Source organism: Carettochelys insculpta, chromosome 15 (genome assembly GCF_033958435.1).
Source record: "Carettochelys insculpta isolate YL-2023 chromosome 15, ASM3395843v1, whole genome shotgun sequence".
Taxonomy (NCBI): Eukaryota; Metazoa; Chordata; order Testudines; family Carettochelyidae; genus Carettochelys; species Carettochelys insculpta.
The window spans coordinates 23,326,495-23,353,908 of NC_134151.1; the positions used below are offsets into that span (position 1 = coordinate 23,326,495).

Below are 27,414 nucleotides of genomic sequence, written 5' to 3' on the forward strand. Positions count from 1 at the left end.
AATATTATGGGATAAAACGGCCTATACAAATAGGAAATATATTTAAAAATATGTATAAAAGCAGCCCTGGTCCCAGGGTCCTGCGCCCTGGACAAAAGGAAGCAGGAACTGTTGCTCAAGCAACATGATCAGCTTTCAGTGGTGGGGGGAGGGAGGGGGGAAGGAATAATTGGGGCCCGTCTACACTTGAAATACTATATCGGCACAGCTGCGCTCCTGTAGCATTGCAGTGCAATACCACCTACGCTGATAGTAGATGTTCTCCCATCAACATAGGCAAGTCATCTTCCTGAGAAGCAGCAGCTAGACCCCTAGAAGAACTCCTCTGTTGACCTAGTACAGACTACAATGAGGGTGAAGTCAACTTAACTGCATCACTCATAGCTGTGGATTTTTTACTCAACCAGGAAATTGTACTGACCTAATTTTCTAGCACAGACCAACCCTTAGACCACGTTTATTCAGGGTCAATCAGGAAAGTTAAAGGAAATCAACTGAAATGTGTGAAATCAATGTGCACAAATTAAAGGGTTTTTCAGTTCAGAAGCTAAGTGGCCACAATTTGCTGTACTTTAATCCTCGTTCAAGGATTCCAGGATGGGTTAAGTCGGGGTGGCCAACCAGTTAGAAGCTAAGTGCCAAAATAGCTGTGGTTAGAGTGCAAAAAGCCACATATGATATATTTATTTGTATCTATCGAGATATGTAGATAGATAGATAAAAAAATAATACACATGGCTCAATGCCCTCCCCCTCCCCCAAAGCCAGGCACCCCCCGACCACCGCTCTAACCCAATCCACTTCCCATCCCCCAGAGGCAGGCACTCCCAGCCTCCCTGCTCTAACCCAATGCCTTCCCCGCTCCCCCCACAGTCAGGCACCCCCAGCCCTCCCTCTCCACTTTAACCCAACGCCCATTATGCCTGGGACTCACCAGAGCTGTCGCCACCACTGCTGCAGCCACGTGCTTCTCTCTCCAGGTGCTGGGTAAGTGGCAGTAAGCAGCCCCAGCACACGGCTCTGTGCAGGAGCCACATTTCATTGATCCAAGAGCTGCAAGAGGCTCGAGAGCTGCGGGCTGGTCATCCCTGGACTACGGGCTCGTCTTTGTGAACAATTAGTGTGCTGCAAACTGGGGCGAGCATGTTCCCTGCACTAGTCTCCCTGAGACGATCTGTTCCTGTGGACCTAGATTCATATCAGCAGAAGCCTTTAATCCTCCCTGGCATCCTTGCAGGAGGATTAAATTACAGTAAACTACAACATCTAGTTCCACATGCATGAATTAAACCCTTTTAATTTATGCATGTTGACTTCACACCTTTAGTAGGTTCATCATAACTTCTCTCAACAAGTGTCCCCACCTAGAAAAGCCCTAAGGGTCAGGACGGTGTGATTATTTTGGAGCATTAAACTCTGGGCCTAGAGCTGCTCCAACACACACTACTTTCCAGTCCACCCTGCCTGCTAGGAAACCAGCGACAACTCAGGAATTCAGACAGAGGCAGACGTTAAAAAGAAAGAAGCTAACGGCTGCCAAGTGGTTGCAGAAGACAACCTCCAGGAAGGGACATTCAGTTACAAATATGGACACAGGAACTATGTAGCTAGTAAATGAATATTAAAGAAGTATAAGTGCTGGAAGGGAAAGTGCAGATACCTACCTGTTCACAGATAGCACCAGCTGGTCCACACATGCTTTGATCTTGTTTTGTGCTTCTAGATGAGTCATGTTTTCTGTGCTCTCTCCATTAATGGCCAGAATAATATCTCCGGGACACAGGTTTGCCACGGATGCTTTACTCCCAGGATTAATCTACATAAGGGAAGAAAAAAGTGCTATTAAAAAGGATGCTTAGTGTGAGAACACAGAGCAGTTAAGGAAGCAGGACTGGTTCTTTGGCAGGGACTGGGAGAAAGGAAGAAGACACAGCAAACTTCAAAGCAGCTACGAATAAACAGTTTTCTATGGAGAGGTTCATTGTGAGGATATTTACCAGTTGGGGCATGTTTTCAGAAGCGGCCTCAGTTTTGGGGTGCCCTATTTTCCCTCCTCCCTCTAGACTCTTTTTTGTAGTGACATTGGATAATTCCAGATAGAGGTCTGATTCAAACTCTCGGATATCAATTAAAAGAGTCCCATTGACTTTTATGAGCACTTGACCGTGTTCACTTTGGAAACTTTTTTTTTAACAAAACATAAAACAATGTAATCTAGCCCTTCACTCAAAGGGAACTGGGCACATGAAATCTGATTGGCTCTTTTGAAAATCCTAGCCTCTATTTACAGGCTCCGCTGCACACTTGGGAAGACTACGGGAAAAAAAACAAAACAAAAAAAAACGTCTTTTTTTTTTTTTTTGAAGCAGAGAGAAGCACCATAGCAGTCCTCTTGGCAGCTCCCCTTAGAGTTGCAATATTCCACATCAGCTTTCCCCCACTTCTGTTCCAATTACAGGTCTTTTTCCAGCCTGCATCAATATCAAGCTGCTTATTAAACCTCCATAATTCTTTCCCTCCAGTTTTCTGTAACAACAAACATCTCTCAAAGCTTAGTACTCCTTTCTTGGGAAACTAATGACCCATCCAAGTACCAGCTGTGTTTGGATTGCAGGGCCCAACACTATGGGTCTGAGTGGCCCATAGTTATTCAAAGCAGCAGGTGTTTGCCTGCATCCATCCCAGGATGTTTCTAATTTTTGCAAAGATAATACAAAATTACTTAATAAGTAGGCTCTTCAGCTGCCATCAAACATGTGTCTGTGTAAACTGTTGATAGTTAAATGTTTGTCCTCGAATTTCCTCCTCAGTCATTCACCGTATCTGTTTATGCTTCCACACGCTTGCTATGACAGCCACTAGCATGGTTTCTCTAATGAGAAAGTGCAGTCTGTTCAATGTACTTACTCAGCTTTCGCTGCATTTAAAACGTAATGGGATTTGGACACCATTTAGTGTCAGGCATCATTTATCCTAGACCAGTGTTTCTTGAGACCACAGAACACCAAAGAATTATTTTTAATGCAAAACACCTGTGAATTTTTTCTTTTAAAGAATGTTTAGACAAAAAAACAAAAAACAAATAGCAATATATACAGCAAAACAAAATGAAGTAATTTAATCAGGTATCATAACAATGAAGAAGTAACATTTTATTGTGTTTTACCAACAGAAAATATAGACCATCACTGTATTTTTCCAGACGCTCACAGCACACTTGCGAGCTGTTCATGGAACAGCAGTGTTCCACAGAACGTACAAGAAACACTGTACTAAACTAATCCTCTGTCTCAACAGATGTGAGTTCTTCAACACTTTGTTTTGCAGAATTGCTGGGACTCGTCTCTGACAGACAAATTAACATTAAAAGGAAGTCTAATTTAGGATCAATTAGAGAGTCCATCTCTCCCTATCCCCATACAGGTGACAAGTTAATCATGGAATTGCAGCCTCTAGCAACTGTGTCTCTTCGCAACTTCATCTTCTCATAGAAAACTTTTTGGCTTTGATTTTTTTCCTACTGCAATAGAGCTCATGGGTTGTGTGTATCATACGCTAAATTGGAACTGTGCTTTCTGACATGGATTGTGGGTGACAAGCCTGTTGATATAGAATTCCAGTACTGAAAATATAAAGAAATCCCCTCAGATGACTATGTGGTTTGAGAATAAAGTGAAAGGGAAATTCTCCAATATTGTCACTTGGTCATTTCGTGAAGTTTCTGAGAAGAAAATATTTTTTTAACAAACAGACAAAAAATGCCCACAATTTACATCCCTAGGAAGAAAATTTCCTATGCTGTTCTCAACATGACCAGGATCACTGCTCTGTTCCCTACTGTCTTCCTTATGTACACTGTCTGGATGGGTGCAAGGACCAAACCACCTAATCAATGAGATATGCCACACGTATCAAACACTTGGGACCCGATTCAGGCCCTGGTTGATTTCTGGGTGCCACCAGCCAGGCACCAACACTGCACACCGCCAAATGATATTTATTCTGAGCCTCCAGAGACACACAGAGGCCCTCATAAACCAGCACGAACACAATTCTTACCTTGAAGAGAACACCATCTAAGTTTAAATACGACACATGTAGTGAGACAGATAAGGGGTGAGAGGGAGACTAGAAGCAATAGCAATATCACATGGCTAAGAGAGCAGCTTGGGTACACATTTGTGAGGCCCATTTTGTATCAGGGTATGTCTTCACTACCCAGAAGTTTCTGGCGTTCTATTTTCTGTGCCTAGTACGGATGTGCAAAATCAAATTATTGGGGCTCAACAGTCAACCTCTGTGCTCCTCAATGTCATGAGGTGTAAGGGAGGTCAATGGGAGAAACTCTCCCATCGACCTCCCTCTGCGCGGACAGCCACGTAAGCCAAATGTCAAGAAGTTGATTCCAGTTACACAATTGCCGTAGCTGGAACCGCGTATCTACAATTGACTTTAAGGTCTAGCATACACCTGGCCTTAGTGAGCAGCATCATATGAACTCATTTTCTGATCGGGCCTCAGCATTACGCAAAGCCCTTTGCTGACGCAACTTGTTCGCCTAGCAGGAATAATGTGGTCAAGATGCTGTGGCCAGGTCTATACTACAGGGAAGAACGAATTTAAGAGATGCAGCTCTAGCTACATGAATTGCATCGCTGGAGTTGATATGTCCTAAACCTATTTTTCCTGCTGTCCCCAAAGTGGAGGTCAACAGGAGAAACTTTCCTGTTATCTTCCCTTACTCCTCACAAATAACATTGGGGTTGATGGTGAAGCCCTGATCGTTCAATTTAAAGAAGCTCCACTGAGCATCCTAAATCAAACCCCAGACTGACCACCACTATGTCGATCTTCCGGTAAGTGTCAATGTACCCTGAGTGACCAGGGCAGGGGACATCCAGTTTAAAACATACTGACCATGTGACTTCTCACAGACCAACCCCTTCATGATTAGGGGTACAGAGTATCAGTGGGCATGAATTCTAAGAGTTTATGGGGAGAGCAGAGCACCTTTTCATGTCCAGTCAGAACTAGTAACATGCATGAGGTCCAGTGATGCTTTTGCCACAATGAACCAGCATTTTGTATTTACCTTTCAATGTTTTCAGTGGGTTATTTTGTTCCATACCAAACACTGCGGCTTTCCACCTCCTTCATTTTCAGACTCCATTCTGATGAAAATGTCTATTTGTTATAAAGGACAAGTAAAATCTTGATTCATAAACAAAAATCAGAGTTTACGTGGAGAATAAGAGGCCTCTCTGTGGTTTCCAATTTTTAGTTTGTAATTTATTTAAAATTACTTGTTATGCTATTCATGGGCATGCCTGAGGGCTGGAAAGGGAATTGCATTTCAAGATCTTATTAGTTTGAGATATAAACACTGGTCCTTTAGTTAGTTAGGGGGTGGTAATGTGTGCCAGACCCCACATTTGTATTGGTTATTGAATTAGCTTTAAAGTATGCCAGGCTAACTTCTCCAGATTTACAGCAGTGAGATGATCCCACTGACATTCTGATCTAAATCTGAGCCACAAAGAGGTGGGTATTAACAGGACACTGTAAAATGCTGACTTTGGCCCCACTGCATTTGAATCTCCAAAGGCAGACACATGAGTGCAGAATCACGTTGGCTTCAGTGGGGCTCTGCATGGGTACAGGGACACACAGAAGCATCCTAGAGCAGGAGCACAACCATTCCATCTGGTTGGCCAGAGTCCGGTTTGACTGGAATGTTCAGTCAAAAAGAGAGATGGACAGCTCTGGTCAGCGGTCGTTAACAGTCCAGTTGGTGGGGCTGGCAGGCTCCCTCCCTGGCTGTGCACTGCCCCTGGAAGCATGTGGACCACTGTGGCTCTGAGGAACTGGGGTGACCACAGTGGTCCACAAGCTGTCTCCGCCTCATGCACCAGAGCCACAACTCCCATTGGCCAGGAATGGCAACCAATTGGAACTGCGGAGACGGCACTTGAGTACAGAAGTAGCACACCGCACAGAGCCACCTGCCTGCCTCTATGCCTAAGAGTCAAGGGACATGGGAGCCTGCCAAAATAAGTGCAGCCCAGAGCCTGTTCCCTGTACCCCAACCCTCTGCCTGCACCCCAATTCCAGACAAGAGCCCCTTCTCAGAACTAGTACCCCCTCCCACACCCCAACCCTCTGCCCCAGCCCAGAACTTCCTTCTGCATTCAAATTCCCTCCTGGAGCCCATACCCTCACAGTCTTCTGCCCCAGCCTGAGCAACCTCCTGTACCACAAACCCTTCTCCCTCAGACTCACCCCAGTGCTGGCATCTCCATATGGAGTCCTCACTCCCTCCTACACAGCAACCCACAGCTTCAGACTGGATCCCTCTCCTGCACCATGAACTTCTCATTTCTGGCCCAAACCCCAACCCCAACCCAGAGCCCTCACCTCCTGTTGCATCCCACCCACCAGAAGTGGAAAAAGTACCCTGAAAGTTACTTGAGTAAAAGTGCAGCTGCTTGTGGGGGCGCGCGAACTTAAGTTATTGGTGTCGGGCTGGAAAACTACTTGATTAGAAGTGCATGCATGCATGTGCGTGCGCACGCACACACATCACATCAAGATTATACTCAAGTATCCAGAAATGAAAGCAGCTGTATTTATACTCAAGTAACTTTTCCGGTACTTTTCCCACCTCTGTCATCCACCTGAGCCAGCCCAGTGAAAATGAGCAAGTGAGGGTGGGGGAGAGTAAAGGACAGAGGGAGGAGGGGACTGAGTGCACAGGGGCAGGGCTTTGGGGAAGGGGTGCGACAAGGGGGTTTGGTTTTGTGAGAGCAGAAAGCTGGCAGCATGAACAGGACATTTTTCCTACTGTCCAATCTAAACGTTCCTTGCTGTAATTTACGCCCATTGCTTCTTGTCCTATTTTCAGAGGCTAAGCCGAATAATTTTTCTCCCTCTTCCTTGTAACACCCTTTTAGGTACTTGAAAGCTGTTATCATGTCCCCTCTCAGCTTTCTCTTTTCCAAACTAAACAAACCACATTCTTTTAATCTTCTCTCATAGGTCATATTTTCTAGACCTTTAATAATTTTAGTTGTTCTTCTCTGGACCCTTTCCAATTTCTTGACATCCTTCCTAAAATGTGGGGCCCAGAACTGGACATAGAGTCAGATACTGCATGCACCCGAGCTTTGGAAAAATCAAATTAAAAGGTTACTACAAAAAAATGTTGCTTTTTCAGTTTGGCTTGTTGCAAGCCTAACCAACAAGCCTGAGCATGCCAAATTGATTGTCCTGAGTAGGGAGAGAGAGGAATTAATAGTATTGTTAGCCTTGGAAGTTTCACACCAGCTGGAATGCTCAAGGGAATAAGCAGTAGTCCTTGGAAGCTGAAATCTGGAAAACTTTGGGAGGCACATCTGTAAAATCTGTATCTGATGCGGGGGGCATGGAGGAAACTCAGCATGGGAGGCTTATTTTAAGGCAATGAATTAAAAATAAATGAGATGTTAATCCTTTCACTGACATTTGGGGGAGGAGAGATGGGGGAATAGTGAAGAAAGGGGTTTGGGGCTGCATCCGGGGGAGGGGGGTAAATGGTAAAATACAGTGGGAGAGGGGTAGGGGAGGTCTCAGAGAAGGGTGCTGGGAAGAGGATATGGGTTGAGTGGCAGGGAACTAGGGGACAATAGGGGTGGGGGCACCTGTCGGTCCCAGAACTGACAGGATGTTGGGGTGGAGTCTCAGTCCCTCACCCTATCATCCTGTTTGAGTTGGGATCTGGGGTTCCCCACCCAACAGTCTGACCCTCTTCTTCCGTCCTTCAAGTGAGCCGAGTACTGGAATGGGGGCTTGCACTTCTGGGGCACCTGAGCCCTTTTCCCTAACTCCACGTGAGCTGGGACGTGGGAAAGCCCTGCCTCTCTGGAAGCAGAACAGGCATGCTCAGAGCAATGACAAAAATTACACCCTGAGCCTGGTTTGAGGGGTTGAGAATGGATATGCTTGACATGCATCAAACCTTCCTGCACTGGTAGTGGAGGTCAAGGTTACCTCTTCTAATCTTTTCCAGCTGTGTGCAGAATAAATTTTTATGTGCACTGAGGCATGTGCCAATATGCACCACCAGGAGAAACACAAAACCCAGTTGGGGGCACTCTGCTAGTCAGCTGGATAGCATTTGAATCTGTCCTGAGCAGCCGCACAAACACAGCTTCCAGGGAACACTAGTGGGTGTTCTCTTCCCACATGAATGGTGCAGTTCTCCACTTCAGAGCTACACTTTTAAACTGTGTTCATCTCCACAGCCTCTTTCCTCCAAGAACATCACCTTGACGTGAATGGGCCACTTAACATCTCATGGGGCCTGCAAGTTTGAAACTCACCTTGGGCACCTTAACTCTGTACTTGCTGGTTTTTACTGAACTCAGTGTTCTGGAAAGACAGGAGCTAACCTCCAGGCCCCCTTAAATCTGTGTTAACAGCCTGATTGTTGCTGTTTTTGCTATTTAATTATTAGTAAGAACAGTTCTCTTTTAATCCAAGCATCAGAACTGGGTATTGAGTGCTACATGGCCAAGGTTCTACACATAGTCCTCCATGGGCACAGTTATATGATTTATTCAGTGATCTTGTGTTTGCAGGCTGACGTGAATTCACTGAAGGGCATGTTCTGAAAATCAGTGAGGTTAAATTGGCCTAAATCAAATGAGATTTTTGGCACTGGGTTTTTGGCACATCAATCAATGCCTCCAGTCAGCTAGACCTGCTTTGATCAGTAACTTACGTACATGTAATATCAACAAGGTACATGCCAGCAGGGTCTGAGAGAAAGCATACATGTATTAGGGAATTAAAAAAATATTAAAAAATACGTGCCATCCCATGTTGCTAATTTTTTCTGTAACACTTTGAAGTCAGTTTCTAATCTGAGCTCTGGGTGATTTTCAAAGGACTCTTCCTTGTGCATGCTGATAAAGTTAACATATTTAAGATAAAATAATGAATTTGTGAGTAACCTATTACTGCTTTCCGGCAATAAGGATGTTGGAAATGACTGGTGTTAAAAACAAAGTTTTGTTACATGGAGTAGTCATAATTAGGAGAATGTACAAGTACAAAATCTATGACGATATCCATGATCCATGCAGCCTCAGATGACGCAAATTTACATCAGCTAGAGATCCGTCCCATAATTTTCATATCCCTGTGAAGTTTTTTTTTAATTTCACTGGAAACACTTAAATTAAGACATCATCATCGTCTGCAATTGTTATTGAGCAGAGCCACCAGTTACATCTCAAGCTATTTTAGGAAGACTATTCTAAGGCTTGGTCTACACTGCCAGGTTTTGTCAACAAAATAAAAACCTCCAAGGGTGTTCACAGTTGTTCCTTCTGTTGACAGATCATGTCCACACTGTGGGCAATATCACGGACAGTGTGAGCAATGCACCGTGGGAAGCTATCCTACAGTGCAGTGGTGTGGGAAGGCAGAGCTGATCCCTGGACATCCCGTGACTCCCTCTGAGTTCTTCCACAGCCTCCTCAGCTTCTGGGAGCCACATCAAGAGAAGCTTTGGGAGTATTCTGTGCTGAGGAATGTCGAAGTCGCACAGCAGCCTGTCCCCCTCCCCCTGCAGCAGCAGTCTGCTTGCTGCTGTGTTCCTAGTACACCGCAAAAGAGGAGCAATCCAATGATTTGCTCTTTCTTTGTTCCCCAAACAGAGCAGCTTGCTCAGATGTCAGACTTCTCCCAGAGCTTTGAAAGGGGAGCAGTGCATGCCTGCAAAGCAGCAAAGAGCAAAACACTGAGCAGAGCCATCAGGGAAGGCAGCATTGTGGGATACTGGCGGAAGCCAGCTCTTTGCACAAAACAAACAGTAGCGGCTACCCTGGCTATTTTTGACAGTAAATGGAAGAGAGAAGAAAAAAAGGCTCTCCTAGGGGTGTAAGATTGTCTCAACAAAAGTCACCGTGGCGTGTGTATGCCCCTGCTGTTTGTTGCTAAAACACAGCTTTTGGCAATGAAACTTGGTAGTGTAGCTGTGGCCCCAGTGAAGACTCACTTCTCCCATGATGTCCAAAAGATGAGACAATATGGGTTTCCCAGTACATTTTGTCTATTCGGTGCCTGTTTTGTCTGTACTGTAAATTCAGGAGGTGGGCTGTCTGTTTGCTGTGTTTTGCACACAGATGGCAGGCACACAAATAATGACCTCATGTCCTCAAGTTATCAGCTAGCACAAACCCACTGCACAGGGACGAGGGTCTGTATTAGCCGATCATATTGCAGCAGAGGGAGCACTTAATGTGCAATAATCACTTGTTTAGAGTTGGCATTTCTAGTTGGTCCTGAAGTATACGGGAAAAGCATACCTCCTTTACACGTCTGTACTTAAAATTCTCTGCAGCTGATCTTTCTCACACATTCACCTGCTCAAATTCCCAGGACAGTTGTCACCGCCTCCTTCTATTATCTGGATAATTAGAAGAAGCTGGGAAAACTCAATTTCTCTGCCTGATTCTTCTTTACGTTGACGTAAACTCAGTAATGTAGCTACAGCCGTACACGGAGCTCTTCTGCAGCTCTGGAAAAGGCACAAAAAGACCAGAAGAGGAGCTCTGTTTAAGCGCAAAAGCTTCTCTCTCTCACCCACAGAAGCTGATCCAGTAAGAGATTACCTCACCCTTCTTGTATCTCTAATATCCTGCAACCAACTACACCACAACCACACTACAACCCAGCAGCATTTAGCGTCAGCTGAAAGTGCCATTAACATTCCATTCACGCTCCCTGCAAGGCCTTAACAAAGACGTCAAAGGGCATTGGCCATGACTCATAATCTCGCACTACAGTAGGCTCTCAACATTTGTGACGGTTCTGTGTTAAGAACCCTCATGAATGTTGATTTTTCACAAATACAGGGGTGCCCGGGGCCGTGGGGAAAGCAGCAGCTGCCAGCACTCCTGCCCATGGCCCCACAGAAGTGGCCACTCATGAATAATTGAATTCGCGAACATTACATTCACAAGTCGTGAGACTCTGCTGTACTTCCCAACTGGGTAGGTTGCTATTTATCACTGCACTGCGATTACGGTCCTTTCAGCCAACATACATCCACAGGGCAGCATTCCTGTCTAGCTCATTAGAAGTAGTTTAATTCACAGTGCAGATGTGTGGTCAACCATGCTTGAACCAGACTTAGGACTTAACTTGTGTCAGTCAGGGGTGTGGATTTTTCACACCCTGAGCCAGGCAGCTGGGTTGAAATAACTTAATATAGACCTGGGATAAGTTCAATAATATTTGGAAATACTTCTGAATTTTCAGTTGGAGGGAACTATAATTGTGTAAAGTATTGTTAGTTTGCACTGGCCCAGTAATGCGTTTTGGAAAGTTTTCGGTGAAAATTTTTTAAAATAAATCTATAAAAATGCAAGAACTCCCATGTGTTTCACTACTGTGGTGATCACACTGCAGAATTTTCTGCCTCATGAATTATGCTGTAAACATCTGTCATTTGTTAAGCTCTCCAGAAGTAGGAGTAAAATTATGGACAGTAGAGTCTCAGTGAGCATCCCTTCATTCTACCATATGGCTCTTCCTCTGAGCCCCATGGGCAGGTGATATAACCAAAGCACACAGTGCTCCAGCTGGTCACATCTGCTGGATAACTCCTAGAAGACCACAGGCAATTCAGAGAGCTTCCCAGAAGCTCTAATTTATACCAGGAGTTGGGTATTCCCCCAAAAGAGCCGAAAAACACAGGAATGCAAAGACAACATAAATCCACCCAAGCGCCTCGTGTACCAACGACAAGGACAGAAGTAGTAAGGGAGAGTGCCGAAGAAATGAATTACTAATCAAGTTGCTCTTTGCTGTAAGGGACCCCAAGAAGCCAGACCATAATGCAGTCCAAAGATGTTCCTGGATAAAACAAATGCTGAGAAACCTAGAGTGGATGGGGGTGTGGATACAGTTATAATTACAAACAAATTATGTTTATGGAGCTACCAGCTGAACTGTCTTTGGGTTTAAGAGGATTTTCCACATACTCCCTCCCCCCCCTTTGGGCCTGCCACCCACCACCTTCCTTCCCTCCAAGGGATGCATCAATGAATCTCTTTGTGACACTGCCTGCAGCTGCTTCTGTGTGGAGCAGTCACCTCTCTCCCCCGGAGACTGCACATTTATGTCATGATCTGACGTCTGCTTCCCCAGAGAGGACTATGGAGCGTTTGCTTTCAAATTTATGACCCCTGGCTCTAGGCGGTGTCATTAGGCCAGGCTACAGACCCAGTGAGTTAAGAGAAAACACACAGATGAGTGGATAATTGGCTCTTATAGAAAAGACTTTGCAAAAATATCAGTTGCTATGTTATCCGGCCACTGGTGTTTGGTAAGTGCTCATTTCTGACATCAGGCCAGAAAAAGAACACACATTCCAGCAACTGTTGCTTTGACAGCAATGAGCTAGCTGGAGTATAGTGATCTGCAAGCAGATTGCTCTCTCTCTCTTTCTTTACGCTGAAGGAGATCAGACATTTCTCCCCACCACACAATGGAACCACACATATGGGATCAAAGCCTGAGAACCACCATTGTGCCCCACATGTGACAAAGCTCAGGGTAATGGAACATAGAGAGAGGGAAACTCTGCAAGGTTCCCCCTTCCAGAACGTGCCCCAAATTCTTCCACAAAGAGCAAGGCATACTTCTCGCAAGCAGCGAGCTCACAACCCAAATTCTGAGGATCCCCAAGGTCTGCTATAGGTTAGGACCATCTACTCCATGGACACACATAGTGGCCCCATCTCCCTGAGAGTGAAGCTCCAGTGTAATCTGGAGCTCTATTACCCTTTCAGAAGAGTTCCCATGGGATTGCAGTGCACAATATCGAGTCCAGCTCTGTTCCAGCTCACACTGTTTGTCTGCTGCTTGTCAGCTGGACTTCATTATAGGTAAGTTTGGGGAACATTCTGTTCTGCAAGCATGGTCAAAAGGCCCACATCAAAGAAAGAACCTACCTGACTAACTAACAAAGCAGTACGTGACAAAATTCGTAGGTACTAGAGACAGCAAATGAACTTGCTCTATCCTCAAATAGCCGGCCATGTACCACTACAGTCCTTCTTAGAGGAGCAAGGTTTATATATAAGAAAAAATAATCAAAAGTGAAGTCATCCACGGGTGGAACTCAATCCTCATCACCACTACCACATTTAATATCTTCCTGTTTATTTTATTTAAGTTTTTTATTGCAGCATAGTCCACAGATGTTTCACTCTGTCCACCTGCATCTTTCCCGGAAGAGAGAAATTTGATCAGAATAAAGGATATTAACAAGTACTTCATGAGATGCAGGATGCAGAGGTTTCAAGATGTCTGAAAACAGATTTACACTCAAAATATGGATGGATCCAAACCAAAAGCTAGATCCAGACTTCCTTGCAGCTAGAGTCTAGGTCCAGATCTCTGAGGCTCACCTTGGTTAAAATAGTCCTTGGGGAATTCTGCAGTTTTATTACAGCTCCAAATGCAAAAACTGCAGAATTTCCCCCAGGACTAGTTAACAGTGAAAGAGGCTGAGAACCATCGAGACCTATATATTACATACACCTGTACATCACATAAATTAATGAGGTGACTTTGAAGAATACCAGTGACTGAGCAGTAGGAGGCAAGTGATAAACTGAAGTATAAATGCAGAGTTACGGGGCTGCTTCATCAAGAAATACAGTTCACTCAGGGTCGCATTTTAAAAATCTCATCAGGCACCTATCTCCATCTTTAGGCAATCAGATACATTTACAGGTGTGGCCCTCAGTGATAAAGTGGACATCACAAGGCTCCAGAGAAGGGTACCCTCAAAGGTATGGGATGCAGTTTGCTTCTCCTTTTCAGTCCTCTTTGCTCATCCACAACAAGAAGAGCGATTCCTATTCATTGCTTCTCGGGCTTTGTGGCTAAGGTCAGGTGTAGATCAAGATCAAGTGCTGCAGCCTGCTGACTACCCACAGACGCACGGACCTCCCCCACTATGGACACAGAGTGCATCTTTTGACAGGAGAAGACTGAGTGATCTGCCCACCAAAGAGAGACACGGCCTTGTACTTTAACCACAGGGTGTATCTCCCCATTGGTGCTGGACTGAGAGGGACTCCGGATGTTGAGTGAGCCTTTGATGAGAGACGCAGTCAGGGATTGCTCCTAGCACCCTCCCTGACAGACTATAGACTCTATTCTTAATAAACTTTGCCTTGTCACCCACCGAGGATGGACTTCGCAGGGGCCGCGACCGTCTTTCTCCCCACCGACGCTTTACTTCCCTCCACAGGTGCCGGAGCAGATGACCAATGGGACAGCGACCGACTGCAACCATAACAGAAGACAGACAGCTTCCAAGGGACGTGGTCAGGGATAGCCAATGGCACCCTATCTGACAGACTCTGCTCTTCTAAAGCATTATTTGGACTCCCACCAAGGAGGGTCACAGCCATGGACTCAACCACTCCCTGTCTCCAACCCTGAGACCTTGCTTCCCTCCCAGGGGCACTGGAGACCATCACCAGGAGAGTGACCAAGCATGAATGAGACAGACGACCTCTGAGGGACACAGGGAACACTCCAGTCGCTTTCCCTTACAGGCTACAGACTCTGACTTTATAGAGTTTTACTTGGACTCCCACCAAGGAGGGTCACAGTTGGGGCTTCAATCACTTTTCCCCCCGAGGCCCTCCATACCACTCAGGTGACAGAGGAGACCATCACCAAGACAGTGATCGACTGCAACCATGATAGAGACAGATGTCCCTGAACGTGCCCCTCAGCGGTCATCTTCTCGGACAGACTCTGCTTGTCTAGACTTTACTTGGTCTCCCCCCCCAGGCCTTGTTTCCTTCTCAGGTGACAGAGGAGATCATCAGCAGGACTTCAACTGACTGCAGCTGGACAGAGGGACACGAGATGACCACTGAGGGACATGACTGAGGATCTCAAGGGACCATGTCAGGGGAAGCACTGGCTTCCATCGACTGATGGACTGAGCTGCCCCCTACCCTCCCCCCCCCCCGGCTTTTTTTTTTTTTTAAAAAGAGTCTTGGGTCTTAACCTCAAGAGGGGTAAATTCCTCCAATTACTGTATTTACTTATGTTGACAGACTTAAACTCTGTTAAGTGTTATGGGTGTTTGCCCAAGGGCTACATATTGACTAAAGCATAATTTACGCACCACAGGTATCGGGGCAAGGTGGGTTACAATGTACAATTGTGAACCATGTTCAGTGCTCATTGCTCTGTAACCCACCTCTGTGCCGTGGATGACTTATGTGTATGTTTTATTTCTTATCTTGTGCAATTTTGCTGTTAATTCGTTGTAAACATTAATTCAATAAAACTCATTTCCCTGTTCTTATCAGTGTAATAGCTGCGGCTTTGCATGGCCAGTCACTTCTCAGAATGTAAGTGGTATGACTTTAGCACACTTTGGCTGTAGCATGTGTGCTTTACAGGAGACAATCAAAAGCATCTTATGTCTTTTTATCTTAAGAATACTGCGTTTCCCAATTAGTGGGGAAAGTTTACGTAATCTCTTTTTTAAAGTAACAACAAGCAGTGATGACAGGAACACTTTATCAAGTTAGGGAGATGCAGAAACAGAACATATCGTGATTTCTACCATTTATTTATGTTGCAACAGATTATGAAAGTTCAAGGAATGGGTAATTTTGCAATTTACCTCCAAGACATCACTGTACCTTCCCTATTTGGAAAACTGATCAGGTGATGCTGAAAGTGCTTCTCCCAGAAGGCAAAGTTAAAACTCCCACTGACTAGAGGTGGAGCTGCTGGCACTGAACAACATGCAGTATTGGGGAAAAAAATGGTTTTTTTAATCCTTCTATTTTGGAGGCTGATTTGACTGTTTTTAAAGTTCGGGAATCAACCTGTGACTTGCACACAGATGAGACTGTACCACAAGATATTTTTTCCATTTATGTTGTTTCGAAGTTCTGGTGGAGATGAATTCTAAATGTGGAGGCGGCCAACACAGCTCCTTCATACTTGCTGCACTCCATGAGAAAGGATCAGTAAGAGAGTGGGCTTTGAAAGGGACTTTATGATGTTTGGATTTGATATTGGCAGGCATGCTCTTGGGGAACAGGGTAGGTACCCTAGTGGTAGTATTCCCCATAAAAATAAAATATTTTTTATATATGCACAGTGTGATTGCTTTCTCTTTCTGTAGATGGTGTAAGGACCACTCCTGATTAACCCAGCACTCAAACCTTGGTTTGCTATGAAACTTTGCACAATCAGAAGCGTAACAGCCAGTAAAGCCTTCAGGTCTTGTCCTGCAAAGGATTTTTATCTGAAGTGGTTACTACCATGAGTTTCCTCTTACATTTGCAGGCTTATGTAAGGTATTTTAGGATTTATTCTCCCAATTCATCTACCACGTCTGAAGAAGTGGGTCTGTCCCACGAAAGCTCACCCAATAAACTACTTTGCTAGTCTTTAAAGTGCTACTTGACTGCTTTTTGTTTTGATAGTGTATAGACTAGCATGGCTTCCCCTCTGTTACCACACACTAATGAAAGTGACTCTGGTAATAATTCAAGGGCAGTGTTTACCATTTGCTCTTCGCTCTGCTATCTCAGTTGCCAGCTTCTGTCATATTTGCTGATTTCCTTTAAGTTCCAGCTCCAGGAGTCAAGTGATTTTGTGAGACATATTTTTTCATTTGAATTAAATGAAAGTGCTCAGGTCCCCCATAATTGCAGCTAAAAAGCCTTAAAACACAAGCTCACAGTAACTCGGAAGAGTCAGAATTTTTAAATTAGTTTCATGACTTGGGGCTTTAATAAATTATTTTTAATGCTCAGCGATGACAATAGTGTCTTATTTCTAGACTTCATACACAATCAAATTACTAAGTTCTTCTACTAATGTCACTGAGTCCATAATATCTGTACTATAATGTACTTAAATTAAGACCCTGGCCAGATTCCCAATATTGCAGTGGGACCAGAAGTGGGTCCTATCATGCTGTAAGTGATGAAGAGAAAAATACCATTATACTTCTTTTTAGTACTGGGAAAATCATTTTAACCACTTTGATACTTGGTAGAGTGAGAAATGGGGAATAGTTAACAGCTCTAAAAGTATCTAGTTTTTGGCTACAAGTCTTTTCACTAGAACTCTCAACACCTGTCTTAATAGAGCAGTTGTTCAAATTTAATTTAAAGCTAATGTTGTCATTATACTAACATTTTTAAAATGCTGTAAATGCCCCTGCATGTGTAGAACAGTTTTTTTTTTGTCAAGTTTGGCAAAGACTTAATATAATTTTAGGGTGCATTCAGTTTATTTTGCTAAATTCAAGCCAAGGTCAGAGCTTGTATAACTGGAACTACATGAATCATTCCTTCCACCTAGTTTCCTACCCTGGGCTATCAGTGTGCTTGATTAGAGTAATTAGCATTAGATCTTCTTGTTAGTATTTTCTTCCAAACAAACTCCAAGGCTGAATAGCAAGAAATTTTTACCTGCTCCCAGACCTATTTCATAAAACCCAAAGGCAGAACATTTAGGCTTGTCTACACTAGCTTCCTACTTTGAAGGGAGCCTGGTAAGGAAGGTGTAGGGAGATTATTAATGAAGTGCTGTGCTGCATATGCAGCACTTCATTAAGCTAATTCTCCCCCACGGCAACTTCAAAGTGTTAAGCTTCGAAATGCCAGCTCGCGTGTAGCCGCGACTCACTCGCCAGTGCTTTGAAGTGCCTGGGCAACTATGAAGTCCCTTTACTCCTCAAAATTTTGAGGAGTAAAGGGACTTTGTAGTTGCCCAGGCATTTTGAAGCACGAGTGGGTGAGCTGCAGCTAGACACGAGCCGGAGCTTCGAAGTTTAACACTTTGAAGTCCCTGCCAGGGAGAATTAGCTTAATGAAGTGTTGCATATGCAGCACAGCAGTTTATTAATAATCTCCCGACACCTTCCTTACCCGGCTCCCTTCGAAGTAGGGAGCTAGTGTAGACGAGCCCTTAGAGTGCAAGAAAAACATATTTAATCTATTCCACTAGCTCTTACCTTCATTTAAATGAGTTTTAAGTGTAATTACAATTCTACTTGCGATGGCCGAGATCTCTCACTCTCAAGAGATCTTTCACATAGCTTTTATTAGGAAAGACATATGAGAACACTTGACTTGCACACAGTGATCTCCTCAAAGCCCAAAAGATCAAACTAAGTTACATTTTAACTTATTATACATTTAGTGCATATAAATATACTTTTAAAACTCTTTGCTCTGTCATACAGCAGACACTTACCCAGCATAGGCCAGCTGAAAATCTTTGCAGTACTATTGTTAGGACTGGTGCACACTGAATAAACAGCTAAATCTATGTGAAAGCTCTAATCAAAAACTGATTGCAGCAATAAGTTAAATAGTACCAGCTACATGAAACAAGCTTAACCAAATACAGAGTTACAAGAGATTTGAAACAAAACCAAGCAACTAAACAAGGACTTAACTTGAAGGACTTTAGAGGAAAAGACTCTTGACAGTCCTACGTATCTCTCATCAGTGGTTATTAGTCTACGTCACAATAATGTATGGCATATACACAAAGGATTGGTCTACACTAGGAGGAAAAATCTGTTAGATACACAAATCCAGCAGTGAGAATTGAGCAGCTGGAGTCACCTTACCTAAAAATGATTTTGGCCATTGTCTGCACAGCAGGAAGTCGATGGGGAAAAAATCTTCAGTCCACTTCCCTTAATCCTCACAACTGCCAGGGGTACCAGAGTTGACGACAGCACCACGACAATTTAATTTAGTGTGTCCCCACTAAGCATGCTAAATCGAAACTGGAGAAGATCCACTGCCAATGCGTCAGTCTTCCCATAAGTATGGACATTCCCTGAGTAACATGTTTAAAAGCCTCAGGATTGTAATGATATCCAGACCCACTGTCAGTCAGCCCTACAGCAATATTCATATAGACCAGAAAAACTCTTTTTTTTTTAAGTAACTATTCTGGCAGAAACCTCTTCTCCTACTATCTACCAACCTTTTACTAGAACAAATACTCTCCTGAATGTAACATAAAAACTAGAAATGTTATATCGTCTTTAAAAGAATACATGATCTCAGAATACAAACACGTAAGTGCTATATCATTAAAAAGAGGTGCTAAATCACTTCTATACATTTGTTTGTTTTGCATAATTCTAGACCAATACTGAAAATGTATTCACTGATGCACAACCAGAAATCAACAGGGAGAACTAATATACTAAGCTCTTCCAGACAATTATGAGTAACTTGTTTATTGGAATAAATTTGCATTAGCTCCAAATATAAAGTCTTGCAGCACCTCTGACTGAATTCACAGTAGAAATATACTTTTGCCTTCAGCAGGCGTTGGACAGGACTGGGTCTTACATTATACACAGGCATTTTTAAAACACGTCTACGCAGAGGTGCAAAAAGTACACAAAGTTACTTGAGTAAAAGTGCAGTTGCTTTCACTTCTGGATAGTTGAGTACAGCGAAGATGTGATGTGCGTTTGCATGTGGGCATGTGTACTTTCACTCAAGTAGTTTTCTAGAGGGCCATTGGTGCCTTGTACCTAAGTACACCTCTACCCCAAAACAGCTGTACTTTTACTCAAGTAACTTTTGGGGAACTTTTCCCACCTCTGGTCTAGTGTACTTATAAGATGATCATTTTACTAACAGGCAGGGAGTGTATCAAGTGATTAAACCAGAAGTCAGAGAGCCCTGACTCCCAGTTGTTATTCAGCTCTTAAATACCACAGTGATAGGAACTACATAAAACCATAAGATAACCTCACTTCTGCCTCTGAGTTGCAATGTGACCAAACCTCGATTTCTATGCAACTGTCTATTATTACACCAAAGAGCATTAAAAGGCTTTATGTCAGTGAAATGCTTTCAGCAATCCAGAAGTCAGGTGCTGAATGAAGGATTCTATTTCTCTTAGGCCGTGTCTACACTAGCCCAAATCTTCGAAATGGCCATTTTGAAGATTACTAAGGAGGCACTGAAATGCATATTCAGAGCCTCATTAGCATGTTGCCAGCTGCGGCGCTTCAAAATCGCCACTTTTCGCTGCTGCTCAGCTCATCCAGACGGGGGTCCTTTTCGAAAGGACCCCGCCAACTTTGAAATCCCCTTATAACTATCTGCTGATCGGAATAAGGGGATTTCGAAGTTCCTGGGGTCCTTTAAAAAAGAAGCCATTTGGATGGCCATTTCAAAGATTTGGGTAGTGTAGACATAGCCTTATTAAGCCATAATGGATGAGAAAGCAGAAGCATCCTAGCAATCAAAACGATGTTCCCACACAGTTCAATATGTTTAAACTGGAGTTCTTAGAATAATTCGCCATGGAAGCGAAGCTGATGGTAACCAGATCCTTAATTAAATCTTAAGGCTCATTTCTCTCCCACTTTCTGTCAAATCATTAGGCCAGTTCCAAACAGCTGCTGCCTCAATAAATTCCACAAAGCGGAAGACAGAACACAATGGTCTGCCCTCAGCTCAACAGTCTCAGTTGTATTTGACCATACGGCACCGTGTGAAGCATCATAAGGACTAGAAAGCTCCCCATTAAAAAGGCTATTCTCAACATGTTAGTAGCATAGTGCTGATGATTCTGGGGCATCTAAAGGGCAGGGGGGGACACTTCAGTCCAATGTATGTTTGAAGTTGCTAAACTCAGTCTCATCAATTTCAGCTTTAGAGATGACATAGTGGAGGAAAACTGAACTATTAGTTCTTGCTGCTAGATGGGTGTGAAAGGAAGGGACACACACGCTCCATCACAGACACCCAAATCTGCTCTTCCTACACCTCTCCTTCTTTAAAAATATTTTTTAATATAACGTGAAGAGCAAATTTTTAAAAACTGTCCCAAAAATTAAACCAACATGCCGGGTAGAATTCTGGCCTCTCTGAAGCAATCTTGTAACCAACGCCATAGCTAAGGTGCCAAATGATTTCAGACGCAGACAGATCAGGACGACAGGTGTAAGCGCTGATCTCATGAAGATCCTCACTACCATCCTGCTGGTGTGTGGCCCAGTTCTATAAGGTCTTGAGCACCTGCTGCTGGTGCTGATGTAAAGTATCCAGCCACCCTATGTAATTATATTTGCGGAGCTAAGATTTATCAAATAGTTTTTTTCTCTTTTCAAGAAAAAACAAACAAACAAACAAACAAAAAACTTAAGAAACATATAAGGAGGATACTCACAAAAGCTCTCTTTGAACACAGAGCTAACGGAACCTACTGATCTGAAAATAACGGGCTAAACTCTGGAACAGGGGTCAGCATCATTGGCATGTGAGGTGGGAGCACAGCCCCACCCTGCTCTCCCCCATGCAGCCAGGAGCTTGTTCAATATTTGTTAATCTGTGGATTAACAAAAGACCAGCTAATGCTACAAACCATCCCCTAGATAGCAAAGCTCTGCCACTTAATTTATTAATGAAGGTGTTGTAAGTAGGACTATTAGTGACTTTAAAAATTATCACCAGCACTCGGTCCACACCTAGGGGTCAAAAGGTCAAATTTCAGCACTGTGCCCCAGAAGGGTGGCTAACGCCTGCTCTAGAACATAAGAACTGTCATACAGAGTCACACCAAAGGCTCCTCTAGTCCAGTATCCTGTCTTCTAACAGTGGCCAAGGCCAGGTGCCTCAGAGAGGATGGAGACCTCTAGCCTCAGTTGCATATGTGCAACTGCAAAGATTCATCATGGGGAGCTAACAGGTCAAACGTTTATTCCTGGGGGGAATTTTGCACCACTGTGTAGAATTCATATAAATCCAAACACCTCCCCCCCCCCCCGGATAAGCCTCTCACTCTTTGCATTTGGAGTTCTCCGGCCCCAACAAGCTCCATCTCCCTGCATCTGGACCCCACCCTGCTCCCAGACAGCCCCTGTACTCAAACCCCCACTCAGACTACCCTGACTTTAGCCATGTGCACCTAGATTCCCACGGCACTGAACCCCACTATGTCAGCACCTAGACCCTCCCCAGCTGAACCCTCCACATCCAGAACCTCCTACTGAGACCCAGCCACCTTCACCTGGGCCCCCTCTTTAGGGTCTCACTGTATTTTCACACCGAACCCCCTCAATCCAGCTGCTGTTCATCCAGCTCTCCCTCACGCCCTCACTCCCCCACATCCAGATTGCCCCACGTGGGGCCCTACCACCTCACACTCAGATGTCCCTACACTAAGCCCCTCCGTCTTGCATCCTGCTGTGCTGAGCCAGCCTTCCTACCGCTCACGTACTTGTAGAGGGGGAGAACCCTGGGATGTTTCTGAGACAGTTGTGGTCCTTGTGCTGTATCAGAGTTGGGTGCAAATGGACTGCTAAATCCATGTCTGGTGCAGGGCGAGTACAGGGTGAGCTACCTCTGTGCCACCTGCACTCCCCACTGCCGCGCTGTAGCCTCCCCATATATTTCTGACAAATAACACTTGCAGAATTTTAAAATGCCAAGCGCAGAATTTTAATATTTTAGAAGTAATACAGTTCATCTCCCTGCTAGGACAAAGTTGTTCACAACAGTATCATTTATTTAAGTGCTAAATCCAGACCAGCTTTGCAATGTGAAGTTACTTCCACAGCTTTCCTGAGGGACCATCTTTAGCCTTCTGCTCTGTAATAGCCTAAATAGCTCTTCTCCCTCCTTGGGATCTACAGCCTTCAACTACTTGACACTTGAAATGTCTCCTGCCTGAATGTTGCATAGCCATGCTATAAACACAGGTATTTTAGGTCTGATGCTTCCATCTTCATTCAAACATACCTTTTCATTTGTTTCCACTTATGTTTGCACATGTTGCCTTAGTGCAATGGTTCTTAAGTTGGGGTGCACATGATGCCGTTTCTGGGGGTGTGAGACATGCCAGATTTTTTTAGAAGGTAAATCATCGGAAACACAAATTAAGCACAGGCATGAAAGTACAACTACTTTGTTTCACCAAACCTATGTATTTATGAACATACGTTTTTAATGATTACTGTGATATACAAACAAATTTATTTTCAAGTGTTAAGCTAATTGTAGTGAAATTATCTCACTACAAAATTCAGCGTACAGCTGCTTTGTGGGGTATTTCTTGACGCATGAGCGGATGATGACATGGCAGTGCAGCAGCTTTGTTTGAATTTAGTTAGCCGCTAACTATTAAGAACATAAGAATGGCCATACTGGGCCAGACCAAAGGTCCATCCAGCCCAGTAGCCTGTCTGCCAAAAGTGGCCAGTGCCAGGTGCCCCAGAGGGGGTGGACCGAAAACAACGATCAAGCAATTTGTCTCCTGCTACCCATCTCCAGCCTCCGATAATCAGAGGTCAGGGACACCATTCCTACCCGTGGCTAACAGCCTTTTATGGATCTAACCTCCATGAATTTCTCTAGCTCTTTCTTAAATTCTGTTAGCCTTCACAGTCTCCTTTGGCAAGGAGTTGCACAGGTTAACTATGCGCTGAGTGAAGAAGAACTTTCTTTTATTAGTTTTAAACCTGCTACCCGTTAATTTCATTTGGTGTCCTCTAGTTCCTGTATTATGGGCACAAGTAAATAACTTCTCCTTATTCAGCCTCTCTACATCCATCATAATTTTATTTACCTCTATCATGTCCCCCCTCATTGTCCTCTTTTCTAAACTGAAAAGTCCCAGTCTTTTTAGCCTCTCCTCTTACGGGACCTGTTCCAAACCTCAAATCATTTTAGTTACCCTTTTCTGAACTTTTTCCAGTGTTAGGTGAGAACACCACATCTGCATACAGTATTCAAGATGTGGGCATACCACAGATTTATATAGGGGCAGTAAGATACTCCTTGTCTTATTTTCTATCCCTTTTTAAATAATACCTAACATCCTATTTGCCTTTTTGACTGCTTCTGTACACTGTGTGGATGTTTTCAAGGAACTATCCACGATAACTCTAAGATCTCTTTCCTGATAAGTTACAGCTAAATTAGCCCCCCATCATATTGTAAGTATAGTTGGGGCAATTTTTTCTAATGTGCATTACCTTACACTTATCCACATTAAATTTCATTGGCCATTTTGTTGCCCAATCCCTCAGTTTGATGAGATCTTTTTGAAGTTCTTCACAGTCTGCCTTCGTCTTGACTATCTTGAACAGTTTACTGTCAGCTGCAAACTTTGCCACCTCACTGCTCACCCCCTGCTCCAGATCGTTTATGAATAAACTGAACAGGATTGGTCCTTGGACTGACCCTTGGGGGACACCACTAGTTACCCCTCTCCATTCAGAAAATTTATGGAGATTAATCTTTTACCCCAGTAGTCTAGAAATAGTTGTAGCAAACCAAACACTTATTTGCTGAATGATTTAAAAAACAAACCAGATACAAACACACTTGCGTCTTATAACAACTGATGAACAACTAAGGGTCTGATCTGGAAGAGGAGCCTGGATGAAATTAAGCCTTTGGCTGTTAGCTTGGCTCCACTGCTGCTCGAATTGATGCTACAGCAACTGATCTACCAGGGTTTGATTTAGCAGGTCTAGTGAAGATCCACTAAATTGACCATCTATCACTTGGACGTCAACTCTGGTAGTCTACTGGAACAAGACGAGAAAGGGGAGTTGACAGGAGAGTGTCTCCTGTCAATCCAATGCAGTGTGGACCCTGTAGTAAGTAGATCTAATCTACATCAATTTTAGTTGGCGGGTGAACCTAGGACTAGAGGAGATAAGCCCCCAGCACCACCCAGGGCTCCATGGAAACCAAGCACTCCCTCATTGTGGGGGCAGGCCACCCATCCCCCAACGCATGATGTCTGACCCTAGATCCCCAACTCTCACCAGCTCCAGAGCAGGGGAGACAGGACAACCAGGCGGCGTACACAACTCCAGCCTTTCCCAGCCCTGGCTGAAGAGCCATAAATCTTAAAATAACCTGGGTTCTTTTTCCTTGCCTCTTGGCTTCTGAGCTCTTAGAAAACATTTAGGTCATGGTTTCAAGTTTCCTCTGTAACCACGTAAGTTAGAAACCTGCATGTTTTAAATGAAAGTTGTGGTTCTTGCCTAATCGTGTCTCTCTGAGCTGAGATTTTAAAAAACACACCAAAAATGTCATGGGATTTGCAATGAAATTGTGAGAGTTGGCAACACTGCAAAGTTTAGTTGATCCAACTAGTCAGCAACCTGGAGACTCTTATGGAGTTCTTGGATTTCACCCATGAAACTGCTGGCTTCACATTTCCAGGCATCACTACCTCCAACCTCCAAAAAGATGGGCAATTTGGAAGCAACACTAGGATGGAATTTTCTTTCCCACAGTTCCTCTACCTTTGCCACAGCACCAGATTTTTTTACTCAAAGTCAGTTCACTTTATAAGGGTCCCCAAGATTTGGCCCCATATTTGTAAACAGATTTTTCTGTGTTATAGATAACGGCTGTATCTACACTAGCAAGTTATTTTGGAAGATTTTTCAAAAGGGGGCTCTTTCAAAAGATCCAGTGGAGTGTCTACGAACAAAATGCATTCTTTTGAAAGTCAACCAAAAGAGTGCAGTGCTCCTTTCCAAATTGTTCTTCCTCTCCTGTTTCAGGAAGAGAACCCCCTTTCAAAAGAAAGTGCATAGATGCTCTGCAGACCTCTTCCCCCCACCCCCGAAAGAGCGGTTCGTGGGCCCTGATTTTTCGATCTCCAGCCCATTCTTTCGAAAGAGTGGGGGCCAGGTGGACGCTTTCTTTTGAAAGAGCAGATCACTCTTTTGATATGCTTTTTTGTATGTAGACACTCTCTTCCTAAAGAAGTTCTTTCAGGAGAGATCTTCTGGAAGAACTTCTTTAGAAAGATCTCTGTAGTATAGACAATGCCAACAACATATATTATTGATAATAAAAGATTTTTCTAAAATCTGATTTGTTTTTAACTACTAAAGTGCTTTTCTTGGTGTTTGTTCCAACAGGGCAAGGAAAATAACCTAGTTTCATTTTTCTTTACAGTCAGCTCATACTTAATTTCATATTATCTTGCCTTAGCAGAATTTTGTGATATCTGGGTTGGACAAAAGAAATCACAACTTTCCACATGAATAAAATATTTATAATAAAATAAGATCAAACACAAAACATTTTCACTGGCCCTTTGTTTTGTAAGTTTATTTTCAGTGATCATCAAAAATGGGGCTCAATTTGACTTGGCAATATCCTTTTAATTTACATAGAAGAATAGTCTGATAGCAATAGCAGCTGTATTACCCAAGGAGTGCAGCAATTCACACTTTGCACTGTGGTGCTGATGCTATCTGCTGCAAAGTTTAGGCTTTCACTCAACCCCCAAAATAAAACACTGATGTTTTTACCAAGTGACTGAGCATCTTACCTGATTTTTACCACTGTCAGATATTTATTCCAGAGCCAATAATGCTTCTTTCAGTGCTAACATTTTAGTGCCCAATCTTGCAAGGTTCTGAACATCCTAGACTCTTTAGCTTGCAAGGACACGAGCACTGCACCTTCAAAGCTTGAGTACTTAAGGACTGAGTCTGTACTTTTGAGGTCAATAGAAGTTTTGCCACCAATGTCAATTAGAGCAAGATCAAGTCCCTGAAGTCTTGCTGATTTTTACAAAGCACCACACGAAGTGGAACAAATAACACGAAAATATATACAAATGCTGATCATATGCGTTACACCCCTTAGGACTGAAGTAAAATGTCTGTCTTCGCTGAAGTAAAAAGTTCTATAACGAGCTCCTAAATTTGCTGAATCAGCAGGTATTCGGCAAGCTTACAGTCTGCTGCAAATCCAGGCACTATGTTTTTCTCTAATTTAATGGCAAAACAAAATATTTCCGTCAAAGTAACAATAAAAAGGCTTCCTGACCTACAATAGTTATTTTAACCTTTGCAAGACAAAACTAACTCTGCTATGAAGCCTCTAAGGATTCCATGATGGTCCCGAGCCGAGATAAAGGAGGAAGGTTAACATACTGTAGTGCAAGATCTACAGAACGATTGCCCTAACAAGCCATCTAGGCAAGGTGCTGATGACAATAATGACAGAGAGACTGAGATCACAGATTGAAGAACATCTAGTGGATGAGCAAGCAGGATTCAGGAAAGATAAAAGCACCATACAGCAGGTATTGGCACTCAGGTCGATAGTGGAGAAAGCACAACAAAAGAACAAGAACATCTGCACTTGCTTTGTCACTTTTCAGAAGGCATTTGACAGTATAGATCAGAAAGCGACTTGGGCAGTGTTGGAGTTGTATGGAGTGGATAGCAGACTGATACAGTTCTTGAAGGATATCAATGACAATGAGGAGGCGGCAGAGAGAACAAGCAGAGAGTTGGAAAGTTGGTTTAGAGCAAGTAGAGGTAGAAGACAA

General features: G+C 43.7%; 1 protein-coding gene across 1 annotated transcript in view; it reads right to left on the reverse strand.

Annotated features, from left to right (window-relative positions):
• PDLIM4 (PDZ and LIM domain 4) overlaps positions 1-27,414 on the reverse strand; it is a 122,489-nt gene that overhangs the window by 89,289 nt on the left and 5,786 nt on the right. Inside the window, exon 2 of the mRNA XM_075009358.1 lies at positions 1,665-1,816. Coding sequence (XP_074865459.1) covers positions 1,665-1,816 — 152 coding nt within the window. The remainder of the gene's footprint in view (positions 1-1,664; positions 1,817-27,414) is intronic.